General features: G+C 36.9%; 1 protein-coding gene across 6 annotated transcripts in view; it reads right to left on the bottom strand.

The window, feature by feature from the left end:
* LARP4 (La ribonucleoprotein 4) overlaps nucleotides 1-26855 on the bottom strand; it is a 69335-nt gene that overhangs the window by 27023 nt on the left and 15457 nt on the right. For 4 of the 6 annotated variants that reach the window (XM_004006358.6, XM_012174305.5, XM_060412603.1 and 1 more), the window contains 7 exons: nucleotides 20722-20869; nucleotides 19571-19723; nucleotides 15514-15589; nucleotides 9765-9901; nucleotides 8196-8299; nucleotides 1771-1881; nucleotides 990-1043 (listed from right to left, as the gene is read on the bottom strand). In XM_004006358.6, the coding sequence (XP_004006407.1) occupies nucleotides 990-1043; nucleotides 1771-1881; nucleotides 8196-8299; nucleotides 9765-9901; nucleotides 15514-15589; nucleotides 19571-19723; nucleotides 20722-20869 (783 nt within the window). Of the gene's footprint in view, nucleotides 1-989; nucleotides 1044-1770; nucleotides 1882-8195; nucleotides 8300-9764; nucleotides 9902-15513; nucleotides 15590-17037; nucleotides 19360-19570; nucleotides 19724-20721; nucleotides 20870-26855 lie in introns of those variants that run through there. The other 2 variants (XM_012174304.4, XM_060412604.1) reach the window with 2 other exon arrangements.

Here is a 26855-nt window from a genome sequence, read left to right on the forward strand (position 1 = left end):
TTTCTTTACCAGTAAAAAGGAGAGTACCCACCTTACTAGGTTCTTGTAAAAATTAAATGAGTCTATACACACACCATGCTTAGAATAGACACTGATATACAGTTAAGAGCTCAGTAACAGTAACAACACACCACATTTACAAACAATAATTACATATTACCCAGGGAACGTGGAGCTTGTCAAAGTAAGTGCATGTTTAGGATTCTATCTTAGATGGTCAAGTGAAGTGAAGTCACTTAGCCATGTCCGACTCTTTGCGACCCCATGGACTGTAGCCTGCCAGGCTCCTCTGTCCATGGGATTTTCCAGGCAAGAATACTGGAGTGGGTTGCCATTTCCTTCTCCAGTGGATCTTCCCAACTCAGGGAATGAACCCAGGTCTCCCGCATTGTAAGCAGATGCTTTTACCATATGAGCCTCGAGGGAAGGTTTGGTAATAATGTGGAGGATGGGCTTTAAGGAGGGGAAAGCTGAAGGCACAACAGTTAAAAGGCTATTCTAATCTCTCAAAAGCCTAAACAATGGCAATAATGACTGAAAGAAGTTTTGAAGTGGATTTTGAAGTGAACAGATTAGACATGTAAACAGTGAGCCAAGTATCATCAATGACAATTTCCAGGTCTCACAAATAGCTGAGTATTAGCATAGATGCAGTTAACTGAAATGAGATTGGAAATGGGGAATGTTTCCCACCTTCGTTGCTAAAAACTCATTCCTGCTCCTGACTTTTGAGATCTACAATTATCTTACACATTGTCAATCAGCATCTGACTAAAACTTCATGCTGTCTGAAGTTATACTTTCAGAAGTTATTGCTGTTTAGAAAGTATTTTGATATTCTATCAACTGATTTTCTGAAATAGCATTTCATATGAGTCAGAAATTTCTTTAAACTCATTATGTGATTTATAAAATGTTATTCATCTTTGTCAACAGACAACAAAAACTTTCTTGTCTGAAACTAGACTACTTAAAAAAATGTTTCTTACCATGATTGGCTTGCCCTGAAATGTCTTAACTTCTTCTCTTAAGTATTTAAAAGCCTGTTACAAAGCAGAAAGGAACTTTCATTAGCATTCAAATATTTCATTAAAGCAATCATTATTCTATTGAGAGGTTTAATATTACCAACTATCTCTAAACTATAAAAAATTCTGAAGGTGACCCCATTATGCAGATGATAGGAAATGAAAAAGCAGAAATGTAAGACCTCAGCTACAGTTAACATTTATTATGTAATGACTACTATGGATCACTACAGATAAAATGCACAAAATTCAGAAAAGACCCAAAATATCACTACATATCAATTTTAAAATAGGTTCCGAGAGCCTTCTAAGATGAAGAATTAAGACAAATCTGTGAGTGACTTAAAAATATTATATACATTTTTGTTTCAAAGTAATTTTACTTATCTTTATATAAAACATGGTAGCAATTAAGAGTTAATATCATTATGTCAAAATTCCAAGAATCAGAAGTTATATATATTGCGGCCTACTATGTAACAGAAATACTAACTACTGAGTACATGTTAATTTGAAAACTGTGTGCTAATTTTTTATTGATAGGAAATGGTTCTTATGATGAAACAAAACTTTAGGAAGATCATCAAAAAGGAAACCAATGAGAAAGCAAAACCAAAAAAGTGAACAAAGTTCTCCAAAGTCTTGATAAACATTACTGTAAGCACACATTTTTCTCAATTAAAATACATACTCTCTCTTTTTCCACCAGCAGTTCAAATCAAAAGAAAAGCTTTCTTCTCACCTGTTGTGCATCTGTGTCTGACTGGAAAGTGATATACCAGTTGCTATTGTGCGCAAACTCACAGCTTATCACCTTGGGGCAGTTTTCATTTTTAAACAAAGCTTTTACTTCCTAAAAATGAAAAATTTCAGTTAGCCCTAAAAATATATCAATAACAGGCAGTTTTTCCTCTTCATGTCTTTTTGTCCTTTCTATTTCTTTACTTAGTAACAACTGTTTATATCTTCTGCACATTTTTCTGTTGAGTAGGATTATGCTCTTAAAGAAGAATATGCACAGTTGTAGTGTAAACTATGTGGGTGATTTAAGGAAGGAAACATTTTATAATCAGCAAAACTGAAAAATTATTTACATCCTAATGGCAAGCTAAATCTTCCTTAAAGAAAAATCTCTGAAGTCCTATCATTATCTAATAAAATGGGAGAGGGGAGGGAGGAGTGGCAGGAAGGGGAAGGTCCTAGATTAGCATTTTCTAGGTGCTAACTATTTTCATGCATTTCTCCAGGCAAGTTTGGCCTTGGAGCCCAAAATGAAGCAGGGCAAGTCAAACAGAGTTTTGTCAAGAGAACGTGCTGGTCATAGCAAACACCCTTTTCCAACAACCTAAGAGATAACTACACGTGAACATTACCAAATGGTCAGTATCGAAATCAGACTGATTATATTCTTTGCAGCCAAAGATAGAGCAAATGTATACAGTCAGCAAAAACAAGACCTGGACCTGACTAACTCAGATCGTCAGCTCCCTATTGCAAAAATCAGGCTTAAATTTTAAAAAGTACAGAAAACCACTAGGCCATTCAGGTAGGACATAAATCAAATACTTTATGATCATACAGTGGAAGTGACAAATGGTTTCAAGGGATTAGATCTGGGAGACAAGAATGCCTGAAGAACTATGGACAGAGGTTTGTAACACTGTACAGGAGGCTGTAACCAAAACCAGCCCCAAGAAAAAGAAATACAAGAAAGCAAAATGGCTGTCTGAGGAGGCTTTATACATAGCTGAGGGAAGTTCAGTTTAGTTCAGTCGCTCAGTCGTATTCAGCTCTTTGCAACACCATGGACTAGTGTGCCAGGCCTCCCTGTCCATCACCAACTCCTGGAGTTTACTCAAACTCATGCCCATTGAGTCAGTGATGCCATCCAACCATCTCATCCTCTGTCGTCTCCTTCTTCTCCCACCCTCAATCCTTCCCAGCATCAGGGTCTTTTCAAATGAGTCAGTTCTTCGCATCAGGTGGCCAAAGTATTAGAGTTTCAGCTTCAGTGTCAGATCTTCCAATGAATATTCAAGACTGATTTTCTTTAGGATGGACTGGTTGGATCTCCGTCTATCCAAGGGGCTCTCAAGCGTCTTCTCCAACACCACAGTTCAAAAGCATCAATTCTTCTGTGCTCAGCTTTGTTTATAATTCCAACTCTCACATCCATACATGACTACTGGAAAAACCATAGCTTTGACTAGACGGGCCTTTGTTGGCCAAGTAATGTTTCTGCTTTTTAATACGCTGTCTAGGTTGGTCATAACTTTTCTTCCAAGGAGTAAGCATATTTTAATTTCATGGCTGAAGTCACCATCTGCAGTGATTTTGGAGCCCAAGAATAGAAGCAAAAATCAAGAGAGAAAGGGAAACTTACCCAACTGAACACAGTTTCAGAGAACAGAAAGGAGAGATTAGAAGGCCTTAAGTTAACAGTGCAAAGAAGTAGAGGAAAACAATAGAATGGGAAAGACTAGAGATCTCTTCAAGAAAACTGGAGATATAAAAGAACATTTTATGAAAGGATGGGCACGATAAAGGACAAAAATGGTAAGGATCTAACAGAAGTCAAAGAGATAAAAAAGAGGTGACAAGAATACACAGAACTATACAACAAAGGTCTTAATGAAGATAATAACCACAATGGTCTGGTTACTCACCTAGAGTCCCTTATCCTGGGATGTGAAGTCAAGTGGGCCTTAGGAAGCATTACTACAAATAAGGCTAGTGAAGGTGTTGGAATTCAAGCTGAGCTATTTCAAATCCTAAAAGATGCTGCTGCTAAAGTGCTGCACTCCATAAGTCAACAAATTTGGAAAACAGCGCTGGCTATAGGACTGGAAAAGGTCAGTTTTCATTCCAACCTCAAAGAAGGTCAGTGTCAAAGTATGTACAAACTACCATACAACTGTGCTCATCTTGCATGCTAGTAAGGTTATACTCAAAATCCTTTAACCTAGGCTTTAGCATATATGAACTGAGAACTTCCAGATGTACAAGCTGGATTTAGAAAAGGAAGTGGAACCCCATCAAACTGACAACATACACCAGATCATACAGAAAGCAAGGGAATTCCAGAAAAACATCTACTTTTGCTTCACTGACTACGCTAAAGCCTTCGAATGGAGATTGCCAGGAGAATTATAAACAACCTCAGATATGAAGATGATACCACTCTACTGGAAGAAAGTAAAGAGGAACTAAAGATCCTGTTGATGAAGGTGAAAGAGGAGAGTGAAAAAGCTGGCTTAAAATTCAACATTCGAAAAACGAAGATAATGGCATCCAGTCCCACCACTTCATGGCAAACAGATGAAGAAAAAGTGGAAGCAGTGACAGATTTTATTAGACTGACACCCATTGATTTCTACCTTCAAAAATCTATCAATACTCTTCAGATATTTCCAGTTCCTCCAAATAGTATAATGAATTTAGTTAAATCTTAATATAATCTATTATTTTTTATCCTTTTATCATTCTTTAGAAAGAATAATATTCATAGATTTACTTTCCCAAGTATAAGAAGTCTGGATATAAACAAATCAAAATTTATTCCACCTGACAATAGTCTTTCCGGTCACCATCCAAATCTCCTCAATTTAATTTGAATTTTAGAGACTATTGCCAAGATCAACCCTCTCTGGCTATTTTAGTCATCTGTACTTCCTTTACTTTTTTTTAAAATGAATAGTGTGTTGCTTTCTTTATCTGCTGTTTTTCATCTGTATAAGCACTCTATGTATGCAGAATGAGATATAATAACTACAGAAATAATAACAATGGCTAATGTACCTAGTATTGCTCAAAGCTCTTTATATAATAACTCAATCCTCACAATTTCATTTGTTACTACTATCCCATTTGGAACTCTGAATGCAGGGTTTCAAAGAATAGCACAGAGAGATAAGAAAGCCTTCCTAAGTGAACAATGAAAAGTAGAGGAAAACAATAGAATGGGGAAGACTAGGGATCTCTTTAAGAAAATCAGAGATACCAAGGGAACATTTCCTGCAAAGATGGGCACAATAAAGGACAGAAATGGTATGGACTTAATAAAAGCAAAAGATATTAAGAGGTGGCAAGAATATACAGAACTGTACAAAAAAGATCTTAATGACCCAGATAACCCTGATGATGTGATCACTCACCTAGAACCAGACATCCTGGAGTGTGAAGTTTGAGCCTTAGGAAGCATCACTATGAACAAAGCTAGTGGAGGTGATGGAATTCCAGTTGAACTATTTCAAATCCTAAAAGATGCTGCCAAAGTGCTGCACTCAATATCCCAGCAAATTTGAAAACTCAGTAATGACCACATGATTGCAAAAAGTCACTTTCCATTCCAATCCCAAAGAACAGCAATGCCAAAAAATGTTCAAACCACTGCATAACTGCACTCATTTTACATGCTAGAAAGGTAATGCTCAAAATCCTTCAAGCTAGGCTTCAAGAATATGTGAACTGAGAAACTTCCAGATGTAAGAGTTGGATTTAGAAAAGGCAGAGAAACCAGAGATCAAATTGCCAACATTCACTGGATCATAGAAAAAGAAAGAAAAACATCTACTTCTGCTTCAATGACTACACTAAAGCCTTTGACTGTGTGGATCACAATAAACTGCAAAATTCTTAAAGAGGTGGGAATTCCAGACCACCTTACCTGCCTTCTGAGAAATCTGTCAGCAGGACAAGAAGCAACAGTTAGAACTGGACATGGAACAACGGATTGGTTCAAAATTGGAAAAGGCGTCCATCAAGGCTATATAATGTCACCCTGACTATTTAACTTATATGCAGAGTACATTATGCGAAACGTCTGACTAGATGAAGCACAAGCTGGAATTAAGATTGCCAGGAGAAATATCAATAACTTCAGATATGCAGATGGCATCACTCTTATGGAAGAAAGTGAAGAGGGACTAAAGAGCCTCCTGATGAAGGTGAAAGATGAGAGCGCAAAAGCTGGCTTAAAATTCAACATTCAAAAGACGAAGATCAAAGCATCTGGTTCCATCACTTCATGGCAAATAGATGGGGAAACAATGGAAACAGTGACAGATTTTATTTTCGTGGGCTCCAAAATTACTGTGGATGGTGATTGCAGCCATGAAATTAAAAGGCGTTTGCTCCTTGGAAGAAAAACTGTGACAAACCTAGACAACATATTAAAAAGCAGAGACATTACTTTGCCAACAAAGGTCCATACAATCAAAGCTATTGTTTTCCAGTAGTCATGTATGGACCATAAAGAAAGCTGAGCACCGAAGAATTGATGCTTTTGAACTGTGGTGTTGGAGAAGACTCTTGAGAATCCCTTAGAATGCAAGATCAAACCAGTCAATCCTAAGGGAAATCAGTCCTGAATATTCATTGGCAGGACTGATGCTGAAGCTGGAGCTTCAATACTGCGGCCAGCTGATGCAAAGAGCCGACTCATTGGAAAAGACTCTGATGCTGGGAAAGACTGATAGCAGGAGAAGGGGACGACAGAGGACAAGATGGTTGGATGGCATCACAAACTCAAAGGACATGAACCTGAGCAAGTTCTGGGAGATGGTGAAGGACAGGGAAGCCTGGCATGCTGCTTGCTGTCGACGGGGTAGCAAAGAGTCAGCCACGACTGAGCGACTAAACAACAACAACAAATTATCCCATTTGGGCTTCCCGGGTGGCACTAGTGGTAAAGAATGTGCCTGCCAATGCAGGAGACAGAAGATCCCCTCGAGAAGGGAATGGCTACCCACTCCAGCATTGTTTCCTGTAGAATCCCATGGACAGAGGAGCCTAGCAGGCTACCATCCATAGAGTGGCAAAGAGTTGGACAGGACCAAAGTGACACAGCACCCATGCATTATTCCATTTAATAGATGAGAAAACTGTGGCAAACACAAAAAGAGATTAAGTAACTTATCCCAGGTCACAGAGCTAGTAAATAAAAATGCTGGAATCCAAATCCAGGCAGTTTCTGGCTCATACACTTGAAATTTTTTCCTAATATTGCAAATATTCTTCCTTTCTGCAATTTTCCATTCAATTTGTTACTTCTGACACATAATTAATAATTTAAAATCCAAGATCTATCCAGTGACAGGTTCTTTTCTAATTTCTCTCACTGTTTCTAAGTTTAGGAAATCATCCTTTTGGAAATTTAATACTGAATGACTCCAGGCAAAAAGATTAACTACTTATGTGTCAAATAGGTGACAAGGGTCTAAAAATTCTTTTTAAAATGGTTAATCAATTACCATATCAGTTACTGATTAACCCTCCTCATCTCTAATTTATCCTTAACATGACAACTCAGTGTGAAGCTTCATGGCTTAAACAACATGGGTTTTGGAAATAGGAAGATTAAGTTTGAATCCAGACTCTGTAACTTAAAACAGTCCATGTGTTATCTAACCATTCCAAGGCTCAGTTACTTTATTTGTAAATCAAAACAAAAAACCTTAGGCTTTAAATAACTATAGTACATGAGAGTTGGTAAAATCTGATTATTAAATAAATGTTATTATACTATGTTGTTACATAAAAGGATCTATTTCTAGACTTTTTCAAAATAGAACACTATTGAATGCTTTTAAAATTTTATTTCGATTTTTATTAAATTAATTTCATTTCGCCGAGCTACATGGCTTGCGGGACCTCAGTTCCCTAACCAGAGATTGAACCCAGGTCACGGCAATGAAAGCTCTGAATCCTAACGAGGCCACCAGGTGACTCCCCACTTCTGGATTTACTGTCTCATTAAAATATTATTTTACCCTTCTACCTGTTCCATACTATCTTTATGATTTGATTGCAGCTTTATTATTTTGCTAACCAGTCCTAAATCATTAATCCTTTCTCAAATTTTTCATTCTTAAAGTAATCCTTTCAGTTTAATCATCAAGCTCCAAAAGAGCCTATTTATATTTTAACTGGCATTCAATTAAATTAATGGAGAATGAGTATCACTGCAATAGTCAAAGTTAGCCCTCTAAGAATTCTATCATTTTCCTCCTTGTGTGCCATTCTTTCAGTATTTCAGAATTTACAAAGCAAGTCAGTGTTCACCCTATTCACAGTAACTGACATGACAGCAGTGACAAGCCTTGCCTCTTTACCTCCTCCAATTTAAACAGGAAAGAATATTTAGCTCAAACAATGCTAATGATTTACCTCTATTGGTGTTGTTTCAGGAATCTCTCTAAGAATCACAATACAACGCTTATGACTTGGTCTCACTTTCTCACCCTTCTCATCAACTTGCACCATGGGAGAAGCTGAAATTTAAAAAAAATTTCATTCAAAAGCGAAAAATAGTGATATTATAATTCCATTAAAAATCTATTCATTTCAATTTCCAACTAAATGAATCAGCAGAGGCTAACATCTTAAAAAAATTAAGTGGTAGATTCAAAGATTACAGTTACGATAAAATACCTTGAGATTGATATGCAAAGAACACCGTCCAATGTTAATCACTGAATAAATATTCAGAGTACTTGCTCTGTCACTTGGAGTTGAAAAGAAGCCTTCATAGAGTATTTGGTAATGATTTCTCATAAGGTATTTCCCTATATACAATTACTGAATTCAAGTAAAGTCAAAGTACCTACACTAGCCAAACACTACTCTGGGAAGTGTAACAAGCTTTGACATGTGAAGAAATTCTTCAAGTCTGAGAAGCACTTAAACCAAGAATTATACAGAAATCATTACAAACTTTCTGTGATTTTAACATATTTACTCTTACTTACTACTACAGAGACCCAGAAGCCATCTTTTAGATGCTGCTTTTGAGTAATACTGAATAAAGGTAGTACCACAAGCCAAAACTTTTATTTCTAATACCTCAAAGGATAATATTCCACATCTCCCTGCACAAGCAAGTAGAGAGAATAAAAGCAGTTGTTAAGGAAGGCTTGTTTATAAATCCTAGGTTTCAGCCCTTGGAGGTAGGAGATTCTGTCTCTTGGCCAATTCTTTAAATGTTGACAAGACTGGGTCATTTTAAGAAATTATCTTTCCACGTGATCAGAGATTTAATAAATATCTTTATCCTCTGAGAATGGAAATCCCTACTCCTATGTAAAACTATTACTGGACATTCTGTGTTTAACTTTTAATCATCTCAAATTTCATATAAAAGTGAAGATCTGTCTTTACTCAAGTAGTTAACAAAACCCATGAAAGAGACGTTACCAAGAAATGCTGATATAAGACACAATTACCACCAACAATTCTTAAACCTCAATCTAAAAATATAAACTCTTTACTAAACTTTAGAGCAGCATTTGTTAAACTGGAGGTCACAACTCTCTAACAGGTTGTGAAAACAAATTCAGAATAAAAGAAATGAACTCATTTCAAGCATTCAGTACTAAATAACATACTTAACATTTCAGTTCTGTATATGTAGTGTGTCTATCAGGTTATGCCATGAAGTTTACTTCTTACTGTTTTCAAGAAACACATTGCTTTAGAGGGTGGGATAACAATACATAAAGCATTTTAACAGCCAAAAAACCTGAGGTTTAATTGCTTATACTTGAGTAAATGGGTATCAAGATGAACAACCAAGGTACAGAATTGATATAGCTATGTATCAGTCAATAAAAACAGAAAAATTATTAGCACAGAATAACAAAAAACATGGAGTTAAAAACAATTTTCTATACAATCAGAAATCAAAAGAATATTTAATTTTTGATTTTAAAAGTAAAGTAAAAGGTATGATTTACATACATCTCAAAACTTCAAGAATTAAGTCAGGGTCTGTGGTCAGTTTTTTAATTTCTTCCATGTTAGCAACTGTCCAAATTGGGATGAACTGATCACTGTCCATTTGAGATATCAGGTAAAGATCCTTTGACAAATTTTCTCTGAAAGGAATAAGAGAAGTACAGTCCTATAAAACAAATTTTAAAAAGCACCTAAAGAAAAGAGATGCCTTATTTACTTTTATCACTAAATCTAGGAAAACAAAATTATACTATTAGAAATAACAAGGTAAACTTTGAAAATACATAATATGCAACAGATACATTTTAACAACTTCTGGCAAGTTTCTGGATCCCTAAATACACTGGGTCCAACAGTTTTGAACAAGGGAGTTTATCAAATTATACTGATATGCAAAAAGGCTTAAAGGGTATCACAAAATATACATAGTTTTGTTCCATCATACTTTATCACTGTTGTTAGAACATGTATATGGAGAATATAGTGTAAGCCATGAGTTGGATCATGAGGGACTTTAAATTTTTTAATGTTTTTCATTTTCAATAGGTACATTTGACTTTTAAATTTAAATAATAAAGCTAAAATAACAAATTTAAATCATTTTAAATTAAGACAAAAGATTTTGTCTCATACATTTTAAAAAAAGGAAAACACATTCTTACACATAAAATCCTGTTTAACAACAAACTGAAGGAGAATCAAATTGTCTTATAATTTACATTAAATCTTTGAAACAGTATGGTTATAGATAGCTAGAAATCTTTGCTTAAAAATCGTCTCAATGACCACCCTATTTAAAACTAAAACCACACAAGCACTCCTGTTTCAACTCCTCCCTTGCTTACTCAGCTCTACTTTTATCCATTCCACACTGCAGGTGAATTCTTTACCATCAGGGCCACCAGGGAAGCCCAAGAATACTGCAGTGGGTAGCCTATCCCTTCTCCAGGGGATCTTCCTGACCCAGGAATCGAACTAGGGTCTCCTGCATTGCAGGCAGATTCTTTACAGCTGAGCTAGTAAGGAAGCCCACTCTTTGCAACTGTTTGGACTGCAGCCCACCAGGCTCCTCAGTCCAAGGGGATTCTCCAGGCAAGAATACTACAGTGGGTTGGCAAGCTTTCCTCCAGGGGATCTTCCCAACCCAGGAATCGGTCTCTTAAGTCTCCCACATTGGCATTCGGGTTCTTTCACCACTAGTGACACCTGACAAGACTTAGTGCCTGGCAGAGCAGGGTCAAGGCCTTTACATTCAAATTATACTAAAATTGGACTTCCCTGGTGGTACAGTGGGTCCAAGAACCTGCTTGCTAATGCAGGGGACATGGGTTCGATCCCTGGTCTGCAAAGATCCCACATGCTGTGGAGCAACTAAGCCCGTGCAACCACAACTACTGAGCCTGAGTGCTGTCACTACTGAAGCCTGTGCTCCAGAGCCTGTGCTTCACAACAAGAGAAGGCACCACAATGGGAAAGCCACTCAGTGCGACCAAGAACAGCCCCCACCTGCCGCAACTAAAGAAAGTCCATGTGCAGCAACAAAGACACACACAAACCAAAATAATCAAATAAACATTAAAATTTTAATTAATAAATATTAAATAAAATCATTTTATTATTTAATAAATTAATATATTAAAAATTATACTAAAATAGAGTATTAATCACTTTAAGGTTACAACTGTAAACAAATAGCGGTTATTTGTCTTGGGGGGAAAAAGAATACAGAGGATAACAGTGACAAATTCACTTCAGCACAAAAGAAAGGACATTAGAACATACTGTCTTATTCCTTAAGAACCTGAAAACAAGACTACTGTAAACATGAGTACAACTAAAAGATTGTATTCTGAATCGACTGAGACTTTCAGCAGGCCTATTCTTATAAAACAGAATGGCATACCCTTAAAGAAACCGTACCTTGTCAGAAGTTAAGTCAAATTAATAGATATATAACACCTAGGATTACGACTAATACCTAATATCATTCAGCTGCTCAGTTGTGTCTGACTCTGTGACTCCATGAACTGCAGCACTCTAGTCTTCCCTGTCCTTCACTATCTCCCAGAATTTCCTCAAACTCATGTCCTCTGAATCAGTGATGCCATCCAACCATCTTATCCTCTGTCATCCCCTTCTCCTCTTGCCCTCAATCTTTCCCAGCATCAGCGTCTTTTCCAATGAATTCGGCTGTTCCGATCAGGTGGCCAAAGTATTGGAGCTTCAGCACCAGTCCTTCCAATGAATGTTCAGTGTTGATTTCCTTTAGGATAGACTGGTTTGATCTCCTTGCTGTCCAAGGGATTCTCAAGAGTCTTCTTCAGCACCAGTTCAAAAGCATCAATTCTTCACTGCTCAGCCTTCTCTATGGTCCAACTCTCACATACATACATGACTCAGGAAAAACTACAGCTTTTTCGGACCACTGTGGGCAAAATGATGTCTCTTGCTTTTAAATACACTATCTGGATTTGTCACAGCTTTTCTTCCAAGGAGCAAGCGTCTTCTAATTTTATGAATGCAGTCACCATCTGCATTGATTTTGGAACCCAAGAAAATGAAATCTGACACTGTTTCCACTTTTCCCTCATCTATTTGCCATGAAGAGATAAGACCTAATACCTAATATGTTCATGACTAAATCTAGTATGTCTCAGTGGCAAGTTTGCTGAGCTACAAATCTCAAATGCCCAGCCAGTTTGAACTGTTTTGTAGTTCTGAGTAGAATGTGGCAGATCATGACAAGCTACAGCTCATGTTGCAACAACTAAAAAAGCTTGGGTAGATGACCAAAAAGTCATGCTTTTGGTGATAAAGGAGAGCTGTGGAAGCTACAAGGACAAAATGAAATTCCAGGAAGATGATGTTTCTTTTCCAAGGATATGTACAGATCCTGGACCAGAAGGAAACTAGCAGAGCTTTATCTCAGGCATTTGCACAGCTAATTTTCCTCCATATGACATTTATTGAGTTCTACGGAGGAAGATTGGAGGCTGGGAACCAGGCTGAAGAAGCAGAGTAGAATCTTTGTGGTCCTGCGGCAGTCCCAGTGGAAGAAGGAACCTAGCATCAAACCTAAGACAGGTCTTCTTGATAAGACATCTGCCAGATTTTGAAGCTGTACAGAATAAGAGGCTAAAGAGCTCGTCTCAAACCTCTGAACAACGGAACCAAATCTCCCTTGGTGTTTCAGGACTGAGCTGACAGAAAACTGCGTTTCCAAATCAAAAGCCTAAGAGGGTCATGACAAAAGAACAGAGATAAATCAGAGGTAGAACAAGTGTATTTAAAATGGCTGCTCAGCCCTGACTCAGCTCAATTCCTGACTAGATTAAAGAAATCAATCTGCTACTGCCAACCAGAAAAAAGCTCAAACCTTGTCTAGAGAGAAAAATTATGGCACTTCCAGCTTCTAGTTTCGTTTTATATGGTGTGGCTAGCATATGTAGTGTCCAAATTATAATCAAAATGTGTTAAGACATGCAAAAAGGGCAGAAGTTGTGAATAGAGAATTAAGAGGGAAAAAAACTCAAGAAATATAGGCAAAATGATCCAGTTAGTAGGCAAAGATTTTAAAATAACTACAGTAAGTATGTTACACAATATGAATTGCATCACAGGAGCAAATGACTAGAGCAAAGCCACAGGTCTTTTATAGAACTAGGGCCTATACTAGACTACCAAGGCAAAGAATAAAATGGAGAAGAAAAGGGAGATATTCAAGATGAATCAATTAAACCCAAGTTAATATGTATTCTATATAAAGAAATAAACAAGTCTAACAAAATCCAGGTTGCTAGCTTAAAAAACTGGTTTACTAGTCCTCCTCTGAAAAACAGAAGACATTACATTCCAAGAATATTCAACTTCTATCTCTTCTGGAAGGGAAAGTTCTACAAATTGAAATTTTATACATCTAAGCTATAAATATACCTATATAATTCTGAATTATAAATAAGACATCTTAAAATGTTTGCCTTTCCCCAGAAATAATTGGCAATATAAATTCTATACCCCTATAAATAAAAAGAGAAAAATTCTATACCCATCTTATCAAACAATCTTATTAAGTCATTAAAAAAAGAACTCTATGATCAAATGTTGTAAGAGCAAACTACTACAACTATAATTAAGAGATAACTTAAAATGAACCCTAAAAATGAATACGATTATAGGAAAAATATCCAACTGCTAAGTCACTTCAGTCGTGTCCGACTCTGTGCGATCCCACAGACAGCAGCCCACCAAGCTCCCCCATCCCTAGGATTTTCCAGGCAAGAACACTGGAGTGGGTTGCTATTTCCTTCTCCAAAGGAATAGATCCTTTACATATACAATTGGAGACTACATCTTTAAATCTAGTTAAGAAATACACTGAAGAATGATACCAAAATACATTACCAAAGGAAATCAAAAAAACCATTTTTCCATTCTATTAGGTTGGTGTAAAAGTAATTGTGGTTTTACACTGATGAACTCTGCCATTTGATACTGGAATACATTCTTAAATGTGGTTATGTTATACATCATTCTAATGCACATTTCTTGCTTTATATTTTCTTGCTAATGACTTATTATTTGCCGTGTATTTTATACTTTTTTTAGACTATGGAAACGACGTTAGACAAAATGCAAACTCAACAGATTTTCTTGGGTTCAAAATGGGTTGTAAAGCAGTGGAGACAACTCGCAACATCAACAACACATTTGGCCTAGGAATTGCCAATGAACATACAGTGCAATGGTGGTTCACAAAGTTCTGCAATGAAGAAGAGAGCCTTGAAGACAAGGAAGGCAATGGCCAGCCATCTGAAGTTGACAATAACCAACTGACAGCAATCATCGAAGCTGATCCTCTTACAACTACACAAGAAGTTGCCAAAGAAATCAACATTGACCATTCTACAGCCGTTCAGCACTTGAAGCAAATTGGAAAGGTGAAAAACCTCAGTAAGTGGGTGCCTCATGAGCTGACCACAAATCAAAATAATTGTCATTTCGAAGGGTCATCTTCTCTTACTCTAGGCAACAATGAATCATTTCTCGATCAGATTGTGACATGTGATGAAAAGTAGATTTTATATGACAACTGGCGACCACCAGTTCAGTGGCTGGACAGAGAAGCAGCACCAAAAAAAAGTCATGATCACTGTTTCGTTATCTGCTGCCAGTCTGATCCACTACAACTTTCTGAACCCCAGTGAAACCATTACATCTGAGAAGTATGCTCAGTAAATCTACGAGATGAACCAAAACTGCAGAACTCCTGCAGCCGGCACTAGTCGACAGAAAGGGCCCAATTCTTTTCCACAACACCTGACTGTACATTGCACAACCAACCCTTAAAAAGTTGAATGAAATGGGCTACAAAAGTTTTGCCTCATCCACCATATTCACCTGATTCTTGCCAACTCACTACCACTTCTTAAGCATCTAGAAAACTTTTTGCAGCGAAAATGCTTCTACAACCAGCAGGAAGGAGAAAATGCTTTCCAAGAGTTTCTCAAATCCCGAAGCACAAATTTTTACACTACAGGACTAAATAAACTTAATTCTCGTTGGCAAAAATGTGTTGATCGTAATGGTTCCTATTTTGATTAATAAACATGTGTTTGAATCTTGCTATAATGATTTAAAATTCACGATCTGAAACCAATTAAGTTTGTACCAGTCTAATATTTCATTGTTATTTTACATATATTAATCAAACAATTCAAAAGAAGAGAATGTCAATCAAAAAATGATAATGTACCGTGAGAAACAGAATTCTAATTGTTTCTTTAAACATTCTTTTAGTTCTTCTGTAGAAATTGCTGAGTTGCTTTCTCCTGATGGTAGAAAACAAGAGAGAAAAAGTTAACTCCTAATTACCACAGGTAGTAAACTACATATTGCTGTTTTAAGAATAAGCCACAAAGTATGCACAAATTAAAATCACCAGAAAACTGTTTTTTCACTCTTTTTTAGAATTCAGATACACATGGTCTAATAAATTCTTTCAACTTTTCTATTCTTGTTTGTTTAGACAGATTTCATTTCAGTTTTAAACTTATATATTTTATCAAGCAATTAACAAATCATCAGTAACACTAAAAGCACCTGAATACCACTTTGTAAAACACAGTCATTAATACTTAAAAAATGTGATAACTACTTATTCCTTTAATGAAAACTCAAAGAACTAAAGTAATAGTAATCTAAATTTGAAGATAGGAACTACACAAAGTGGGATATATATATATATGGCTCCACATTTACATTACTGGTAGTAAACCTGATGTGAGTCACACTCCTTAAATTTCTCTCTCAATAGACTTGTGGTACCCAAGGTGTATGTGTGGGGGGAAGGGAGATGGATTGGGAGTTTGGGGTTAGTAGATGCAAACTATTATATAAAGAATGGATAAACAAGGTCCTACTGTATAGCACAGGGAATTATATTCAATATTCTCTGATAAAACATAATGGAAAAGAATAGAAAAAAGAATATATATTTATACATGTATTTTGCTATACAGCAGAAATTAGTAACACTATAAATCAACTATACTTTAAGAAAAGAAAAAACCTACTTCTATCTTTTTATATTCTTTTCATTGCTTAATTTTAGAGCACTGTATCTTCCTAGGAATATTTAAAGCATTCAAATGTCCAAAGGATTGGACCAACTCTCTAACAGCCCTCTATGCTTTCTATTATTTAAACCCAGAACATGATTTTTCAGGACTAAAGCCTGGAAAACCATCAGTTCTTATTAGATTCTTACACAAAACACCACCTGCTAAAATCATATGATATGTCCTCTTTTTTAAAAGCACTAATGATTAAGTAGGCTAATTTCCTTTAAATACACAGATAATAGGATATATGTAAACATACATTTTGTGCATGATTTTACCACTACTTTGTCTTATATGCAAGACTCAAAGTGTTATTAGATATTAATTTCATTAAAAATAAAAAGCATTCTATTTCCATGTAGTATATGCAATTCTTCTAACACAAAATTCATCCACCAAAATGCTTAAGCTTTCAATATCATTATAGCAAACCTTTAAAAATTCAACTGGTTGCCACTTCATTTAAACCAACTCTATGTTCAAAATGTAGCCAGTGGTTAAGTATTTTACAACATGAGGGAGTAAAACCTAATCAATCTTTCATTATTATATAGAAATACCATCCCATTTTACTTGAGGAATCAACTTTCAAGCGGGCTGACCTGAGAAATCTAATTCAGGTATTTATAACAAACTGAGGACAAAGGTTTACAGACCTTGACTAATGTTCAGTTCCGTTCAGTTGTTCAGTCATGTCCAACCCTTTGCGACTCCATGGACTGCAGCACACCAGCCTTCCCTGTCCATCACCAATTCCTGGAGCCTCCTCAACCTCATATTCACTGAGTCGGTGATGCCATCCAACCATCTGATCCTCTGTCGTCCCCTTCTCCTCCTGCTCTCAACCTTTCCCAGCATCAGGGTCTTTTCAAATGAGTCAGTTCTTTACATCAGGTGGCCAAAGTATTGGAGTTTCAGCTCAGCATCGGTCCTTCCAATGAATATTCAGGACTGATTTCCTTTAGGATGAACTTGTTGGATCACCTTGCTGTCCAAGGGACTCTCAAGAGTCTTCTCCAACATCACAGATAAAAAGCATCAATTCTTCTGTGCTCAGCTTTGTTTCTAGTTCCAACTCTCACATACATACATGACTACTGGAAAAACCATGGCTTTGACTAGATGGACCTTGCTGGCAAAGTAATGTCTCTACTTTTTAATATGCTGTGACTACTGGAAAAATCATGGCTTTGACTAGACGGACCCTTGTTGCCAAAGTAATGTCTCTACTTTTTAATATGCTGTCTAGGTTGGTCATAACTTTTCTTCCAAGGAGCAAATGTCTTTTAATTTCATGGCTGCAGTCACCATCTGCAGTGATTTTGGAGCCCCCCAAAATAAAGTCTGACACTGTTTCCACTGTTTCCCCATCTATTTCCCATGAAGTGATGGGACCAGATGCCATGATCTTAGTTTTCTGGATGTTGAGCTTTAAGCCAACTTTTTCACTCTCCTCTTTCACTTTCATCAAGAGGCTTTTCAGTTCCTCTTCGCTTTCTGCCATAAGGATGGTGTCATCTGCATATCTGAGATTATTGATATTTCTCCTGGCAATCTTGATTCCAGCTTGTGCTTCATCCAATCCAGCATTTCTCATGATGTACTCTGCTTATTAACATATAAGTTAAATAAGCAGGGTGAAAATATACAGCCTTAACATACTCCTTTCCCCATATGGAACCAGTCTGTTGCTCCATGTCCAGTTCTAACTGTTGCTTCTTGACCTGCATACAGATTTCTCAGGAGGCAGGTCAGGTGGTCTGGTATTCTCATCTCCTAAAGAATTTTCCACAGTTTGTTGTGATCCATACAGTGTTTTGGCATAGTCAATAAAGCAGAAGTAGATGTTTTTCTGGAACTCTCTTGCTTTTTTGATGATCCAACAGATGTTGGCAATTTGATCTCTGGTTCCTCTGCCTTTTCTAAATCCAGCTTGAACATCTGGAATTTCACGGTTCATGTACTGTTGAAGCCTGGCTTGGAGAATTTTTGAGCATTACTTTGCTAGAGTGTGAGATGAGTGCAATTGTGGGATAGTTGGAGCTTTCTTCAGCATTTCCTTTCTTTGGGATTGGAATGAAAACTGACCTTTTCCAGTCCTGTGACCACTGCTGAGTTTTCCAAATTTGCTGACTAATGTTAGCAAATCAGTAAAGGAAATCAGTCCTGAATATTCATTGGAAGGACTGATGCTGAAGTTGAAGTTCTAATACTTTGTCCACCTGATGCAAAGAACTGACTCATCTGAAAAGACCCTGATGGTGGGAAAGATTGAAGGCAGGAGGAGAAGGGGACAACAGAGGATGAGATGGTTGGATGGCATACTGACTCAAAGGACATGAGTTTGAGCAGGCTCCAGGAGTTAGTGATAGACAGAGAAGCCTGGAGTGCTACAGTCCATGAGGTCGCAAAGAGTCAGACATGACTGAACAACTGAACTAAACTAAGTCAGCAACTAAACTAAACTCAACCAAACCAGGTCAGCAACTAAGCAGTGATAGAAATGCCTACTCCCTATTTCACTTATTTTCCAAAGAGACTGTTTGGAAATTAGAAAAACAAAGTTAGGTAATCAGGGTCTATGGTCTATTTTTAGTTTCCTTTAAATTTCATCCATTTTAAATCCAAGCAACTACTAACCTATGCCAACAAATGAATGTGGAGCGGGGAAAAAAACTATTATCTCACAAGCTGAACTACAACAGAACTATGATTTAACACAACCCTTTTCTCAAAATTAATCCCATACACATACACAAACAACACATATATATAATCTCAAAATTAATCCCATTTAAAATGCATTTCTCCTTGACAAAAGTGATGGGAAAATTGACAGAGCTTGCATTGACAAGTTCTGTCAAGTCCCACTAATAGACCAGGAAACTTGGACTCTCTGAAAGATTGTAATTTAGGTCTCTTTTAACTATGTTGACTGTTTTTTTCCTTTCATCGTTAACTTCACACTTTCTTACAATAAGATCTTTAAAATAAATATATTTTTAAATTATAATATTCATGTTTGACCATTTGTAAAAACTGCCTAATATCCCATTAATATAAACTTATTTTGAAATAATAAAATAGACTGATCAATGCTACTATTTACTAGAACAATGACAAAGAGACTGGAAGGGGGAAAAGACTAGCACACTGCATTCTCATTTTACCAATAAAATCAAAGTTTACCAGAAACATCATATATTTGATAATTCAGATCTTCTGGCCCCAAAATCATTCCATCAGTTGATTCTTCAATGCCTGTAATATTTCTTGTGGTTTCACAAGATGAATACATTACTTCATATTCCTTACACATATCATCTGCAAGTTCTCTATTACCTGTATTAAAAAAAACATACTGAAAGTAAATAGTAATTCTTTAAAATCCTATCTTTAGGTACTCCGGGCACTTGTCTTCTATAACAAGATTTCAAAGAATTCTATCAAATGGGAAAATGTCCGTATGGCTTTAAGTAAGAACTGTCTTCAATAGGACGTAAGCTTGACCATTACAAATAAGCTAAAATGATTAACAACTGGGGCTTCCCTGGTGGTCCAGTGGTTAATACTCTGTACTCCCAATGCAGGGGGCCCAGGTTCAATCCCTGGTCAATGAACTAAATCCCACATGCTGAAACTAAAGACCCCATATGTGGCAACTAAGACCCAGTGCAGCCAAATAAAGTTAAAAAAAAAAAAAAAAAGGGATTAAAAATAGCGTAAGGACGTCCCTGGTGGTCCAGTGGTTAAGAACCTGCCTGCCAATGCAGGGGACATGGGTTCGATCCCTGGTCCAAAAAGATCCCACACGGGATCCCACATCCCACTTGCCTTAACTACTGAAACCTGCACACTCTAGAGCCCACATGCAGCCAAATAAATAAATAAATTTAAAAAAACAGCCCAAACTTACACAGTACTATCTATTATATGACAGCTTCACATACATTATTTACTTAATTCTCAGAAAATTCAATGCCAAACTATTACTGCCAATGTTTTACAGATGAAGGCAACAGGCATGGAAAGGTTAAATCATCTGCCCAAGATCAGACAGTGAGTAAACAGCCCTGTCAATGATGGTAGATCAAAACTAATTTAAAAATACGATATTATACATGGGTTAAAAACTGAACCCAAAGATACAGCTGCTCTCTGAAATTAGTGACAATCTATTCATACTGGATATAAATGAGAATGGTATACAAACTACATGTTAAACATTTATAAATATATCTTATCAAATAATCAAAGGAGGTACCCCGAAGTTCTATAAACTGGTTGGTCAAATGTTTAGCCAAACTGTGATGCATTCTGATGAAATATTTAGGACTTACCCTCAGGAAGAGATCCTGATGTAGCTGCTGTTTCATGCCAAGAGCTTTCAGTTCCATGAGCTACTGGCGTAGCATCAGTATTTCCCGGAGGTATTTCTTGCCATACTTTGGCATTAGGATTTAAACCAGTTCCTTTAGATGTCACCTGCTAAATAATCATAGGATTCATTTGTAAATTTTAAAAGTTAGTGCATTAAAATTACAAATTTAGATTAAATAAACAATATTTTAAAGTTTTTGGCTCAACTTGAACTATAAACCTTTTAAGCAGATGAACTTGAAATGTTTATATATAAAATTTAGCTACCTGTACAATAAAAACATCTCCATAAAATACTATTAATATAGATATACTGCTTTACCCCAACCTACTTGCAAATATTATAGTTAAAACTATGCACATTATCTTGGCCATTTGCATTATCAAGAGCAATTTTTCAGAGTAAATTTTTATTGCCATCTAACTTGTGACAGAGACCTTCAAGTGTGAATGATTCTGTAAGTGGAAACTTTTTTCCAAGTCAAAACCAGCATTCTGCCTTACATCAGAATGCACTATTCCATCTGTCCCTTAAGTATATTCTTAATGTCTAAAACAATTATTTAACATGTTACCATCTAAAGTGATCATTTGCATACATCACCTAATCTCTCTCTCTCTCTCTCACACACACACACAAAGCAGAAATGGATCATGGGGCAAGGGGTGAGAGAGAAGAGTATTCAAGAGGTGGAAGGAGAGGAAGCAGGATGCACAAATACATTTCTCTCATCGCATTCAACCCAACAACAGGGCTGATCCTTCTCAAGTACACTAATGATCCTCCATAGAATTCACTCCTTTTCCAGAAAGTTACTTTTGTCTTCTCAACTGTAGGCCCCTCTCCTGGATGGCAAGTACCAGAAGGTACAGCAAGGAAGCTTTATGACCTGCAGATACTGGGGATTTGATTTTCATAAAAAAATAATTGGCACACACTGAGCCATTTACAGGACACTGTCATAAATTCTGTCTACTTAGAGTTCTTACAACTGACCTTGACTCATGTGGTTTAGGTAGAAGTGTGAAAACAGCCTTTAAGTATTACCAACACCAAAATATGACCAACCAAAGCAGAACTCTGGATAGAAGAATTGAAGAGCCTCAGAGAGAATTGCTGAGAAGACTCAGCTTCTGACAGGCCTAACTATACTTCCTGTAATTATGTACCATGAAATTCCCCCATACCCTTGAATCTAATAAACTGATTTTTCACTTTGAGTGAGTTCCCATACTTTGCAACTAACATGGCTAACATAACTTGAATGTATGAACCAACGAAACATGGTTTAATTATACTCCACAGCGTGCATGTATTTTTGGATTCCTTTCACATATCAACTGAAATTCAATCTGGAAAAAAGGAGAATGCCCAGACACAATGCCTTTTTCCATGTCAAGGTTCATTTGTATCTTGGGAACAGGGCTGGGCCTTGAAATGTTGGTGTTGGTGGACATTATTTTACCACTGACACTGTTTAGAACTGTATATAAACATCTGGCTTTTAGTCAATTTTATTATTATTTTAAAATTCTCTACAGATAATACACCCCCTTTCTGCATTCACCAGGGCAGTAGCCTCACCACTTAGCCTTTGGAGCAGAAGGGATTGAATGTGATTTGGGAATTTTAAGTATAGCTTAATTTCTGACTGATGGCAGAAAAGAACCATGAAGAGTTTGTGACAGCCTAGCCTTCCTGCCATGGGAACATTTAATTTCGTGTTAAGCATTCCGACAGAAGAAAATTTACTTATTAATACATACTTACCCTCCCCTCCTTTCACTCAATTCTGAAAATACCAATTATGTCCCTACCCTCCAAAATGGCAAATAATAAAGACTATGGTTCTCAGAAAAATAAAACTCTTAAATCTTGATAAATACAATAAAAGAGTAAAAAATTCATTTCATGAATAAAACCTGTACATGAAAAATATACAGTAGAGAAGCCATGTATCCACTAGAAATACCCTTAACTAATAGAACGGCTGCAGCTTCAGTAAAGCCAAATAGGTAACAACTACAGATGACTACATGCAAGAGTTGAGGCTCTAGAATCACATATTCAAAACCCAGCACTAACATTAACGACTGTGTGATTGTGGGGAAAGTTCCTAACTCAATTTTCTCAACCATGCATTGAGGTAAGAATTCCTTAGAGACTTCTTTGGTGGTCCAATGGTTAAGAATCCACCATGCAATGTAGGGAACAGGGGTTCGATCCCTGATGGGGGAACTGGGATCCCACATGCCATGGGGCAACTAAGCCTCGGGCCACAACCTGAGAGCCCACAAGCCGCAGCTAGAGTGTGAGCGCTGCCGTGGAAGACCTCGCGTGGCGCAGCTGAGACCCAATGCAGCCGAACAAAGAGGGCTGCCTAAAGACAAAGAAGAGTTCCTTAAGAGCTGAATATTAACAATGAAAAGCAACTGATATGTATAAATACTCCATATTCTTTTTTACGAAGCATGTTGATTTTGAATAAAAGTAATTTGGCTGTCTCACCCTCAAAAGAATACTACGCAAACACTAATGCATTAATCAAAATAACTGTGAGGTATGTTCAAAGTTAACTATTTACATAAATGTAAATTATTATGTCATAGAAAATTAGCTTTAAAGAAGCAAATACAAATCACAAGGAGAATGGTTGACTACAGAACAATACAAAACTGCAACAACAACAACAAAATGAAAATAAAGACTAGGAAAATAAAATTCTAAAAAAACCTCACAAATGCACACAAATAGGAAAATAAAGGACCATTTTATGCTTATTAGATTAGCAAAGCACTTAAAAATAATTCCTACCTTGGCATAAAATTTCCAAACTCATTATTTTACTGAAGACTATAAAATGGTGCAACTTAGCTTCCCACATCCTATTATTATTTATAAGAGCCAAGAAATGCAAATAACTCAAAGTCAAACAAAGGAGCAAAACAGGAAATTAAAACACACTCACTAGATAAAGTGAGTTACACAACCACTCAAAGTTATAAAGAGGGAATCCCCTGGCAGTCTAGTGGTTAGAACTTGGCACATTTCGTTCAGTGCCAGGGCCGAGGTTCAGTCCCTGGTCAGGGAACTGACATCCCCCAAGCCATGTGGTGAAGTCAAAAAAAACCCCACAGAGCTTCCCTGGTGGTTCAGTGGTAAAGAATCTGCCTGCCAAGGCAGGAGACACAGGTTTGACTCCTGATCTGGGAAGATCCCATGCTGAGGAGCAACTAAGCCCAAGGGCCACAACTACTGCTGCAATTACTGGGCCCACAAGCCCTGAAGCCAGTGCTCTGCAACAAGACAAGCACTGCAATGCAAAGCCAGGGCACTGCAGCTGGAGACTAGCTCCCTCTTACACAACTAAAGTCTGCGCAGCAATGAAAACTCAAGAACAGTCAAAAATAAATAAAACAAACAATAAATAAAAAACACCTCAACAAAGCTGTAAAGATACACTACCACATTTATTAAATCTAAAGGGGGGTATTAATACAACACAAAAATTTGCTATCTATTAAACCATGACACATCAAATATTGTATTGATAAATTGTTAAAAATATCAAAATGGAAAGTGATTTCACACAATGGCATAGAAAAAACATCTCCACCACAGTAACAAAAGCAAACATGTTAAGCAATTCTCTGGGCCAGGTGCTATACTGAACACATCTATGAACTCACTGACTTCTTAAGACAATCTGTAAGTACTGATATTTCCCTCTTACATGTTATCCTATTATATGAGAAATAATATATCCAACTAAAGATACACAGAGATTAAGTATGGAGTCTGTATTAACCTACAATGATTACAAGTCACAGATTATTACAGTTGTAAAAAATCACATAAACATGTGGACATGGACTAGGAGAAAACACGCTCTGCTATAAAACCTAGATCAGGGATATTTTTCCTCCATAAAGCATTTCATTAATAAATTATTCATGGGACTTCTCTGGTGGTTAAGGCTCTGCGCTCCTAATGCAGGGGCCTGAGTTCAACCCCTGGTTGGGGAACTAGACTCTACATGCCACAACTAAAGACCCCACATGCTGCAATGAGGATCAAAGATCCCAAGTGCCTCAACTAAGACCTGGAGCAGATAAAAAATTAAAAATTAAAAAAAAAAATCAAAGCATTCACTAAAATGTTGCCTTGTTGATATCTGACAGCAAACAACAAAATTCTGTAAAGCAATTATTCTTCAATTAAAAAATAATTTTTAAAAAAATGCTGCCTTAAGTCTAAGTCATAAAAAATATGAAACTGAAAAAGATTTATTACATCCATTAAGGACTTTTCAAATCAGAGCATAAATGTCAATGGGGAATCCTCTGCTAGTACATTATCATCAAAGATAATTTTGTGCCCTTTGTGCCTGCATATGTGTAACATATACTCAATGTTTATTTAAATTTCTATAAATTTTGACCAATTATCTTTGACCATTATTCTTTCTTTGCATTTCAGACGTTTCTTCTGGATCATTTTCCTTCTTCCCCAAGAACATCATTCAGAACTTTTTTTTTTTAGTCAATTCTCCAGTTGTGGTTTCTCAAAAAATACCTTTATTTCTATGTTCTACTTTTGCTGTATACAGAAATCTCTCTAGGCACATAATTCCTCTTCAGCACATTAAAGACTAGGGATCGAACCCAGGGCCCCTGTATTGGGAGCATGGAGTCTTAGCCACTGCCCCACTGCCTTCTATGTGGACTAGTGACAGAATTCAGTCACTAGTCTAGCTGTCATTCCTAATCTCTCTTTCAACTCTGGTGCTTAACCCTTGTCAATGGTGTTTTGCAATCATAAGCCTAAGTGTGTAATTCTTTATTATTCTACTTGGAGTTCACTGAACTCTTTGAAATCTGATGCATCTTTCATCAATTCTGTAAAACGTTCAGTCATTTACCTCTTCAAATTTGCTCTCCACCAACTTCTCTATTACTTCCCTGGAATGCCAAGAAAATATTCTATACCTTCTGACCCTGTATCCCACCTCTCTTGTATCAATTTTTCTTTCTTAGTTTCCACATCTTTGTCTTCCTGAGAGATTATATTCTGAGCAATTTGAGACCTTGCTTCCAGTTCATCAATTCTCTCTTCAGTCGTTTCTAAGATGCATCCAACTTGTACAGTCAGTCTCTAAGTTCTTTCTACATTTTCATTTCAGAAGTTCCTTTTGGTTCTTTCCTCAAACCTATCCGATCAATGTTTTGTTTTTTGATCATCCTTTCAGTGTGTGTGTGCACTCAGTTGTTCAGTCGTGTCCAATTCTTTGCAATCCCATGGACTGTAGCTATCTCCTCTGTCCATGGAGTCTTCCGGACAAGAATGATGGAGTGGGTGGCCATCTTCTCCTCCAATCCTTTCAGTACCTTCCTTCTTCTTCTGGCCATCCCACCACAACCAGATTGAACAGGGCCTGCTGCAGTGAAAGCTCAGAGTCCTAATCACTGGACCACCAGGGAATTTCCAGTAGCTTCCTTCTTTTAAACATTCTAATTATATAGCCTGTATCTGATAATTCCAGTATGTGTAATATCCAAAATCAAAGGGTTTGAGTTTCTGCTGAGATCTGTATTTTTTAATGCTAAACCATGTTCATTAAGACTTATGTGTTTTATGATTTTGTTCCGCACACTCGTTTTCCTTGAAACTTTATTTGTGGGAATTTTAAAGGTTGTTTAAAATGTGCTCTTCAGGAGAGGATTTGCTTTCTTTCTGTTGGATGACTACACAGTAAGACTATCAATCTGGTATCACTTAAATTTTTCTTTAAAATCTATCTATCTGGCTGTGCTGGGTCTTAGTTGTGCCAAGTGGAAGCTAGTCATCTGACCAGGAATCAAACCCAAGGCCCCTATATTGGGATCATGGAGTCTTAGCCACTGGACCACAGGGGGAGTTCCCATGACTTAAAGTTTTCAATATGGGTTTTTAGAGAACAACAAGTAGTGGGAATTTCAGCCCCACCTTGCATCAAAGAGAATTTGTAGTTAATATAAGACCCCTCTTTCCACCAACCCAGAGCCAAGACTAAAGCTGACCAGTTCTCTTTTTCTCTGATAAAGCTTTTTTCCC

This window comes from Ovis aries, chromosome 3 (genome assembly GCF_016772045.2).
Source record: "Ovis aries strain OAR_USU_Benz2616 breed Rambouillet chromosome 3, ARS-UI_Ramb_v3.0, whole genome shotgun sequence".
Lineage (NCBI taxonomy): Eukaryota > Metazoa > Chordata > Mammalia > Artiodactyla > Bovidae > Ovis > Ovis aries.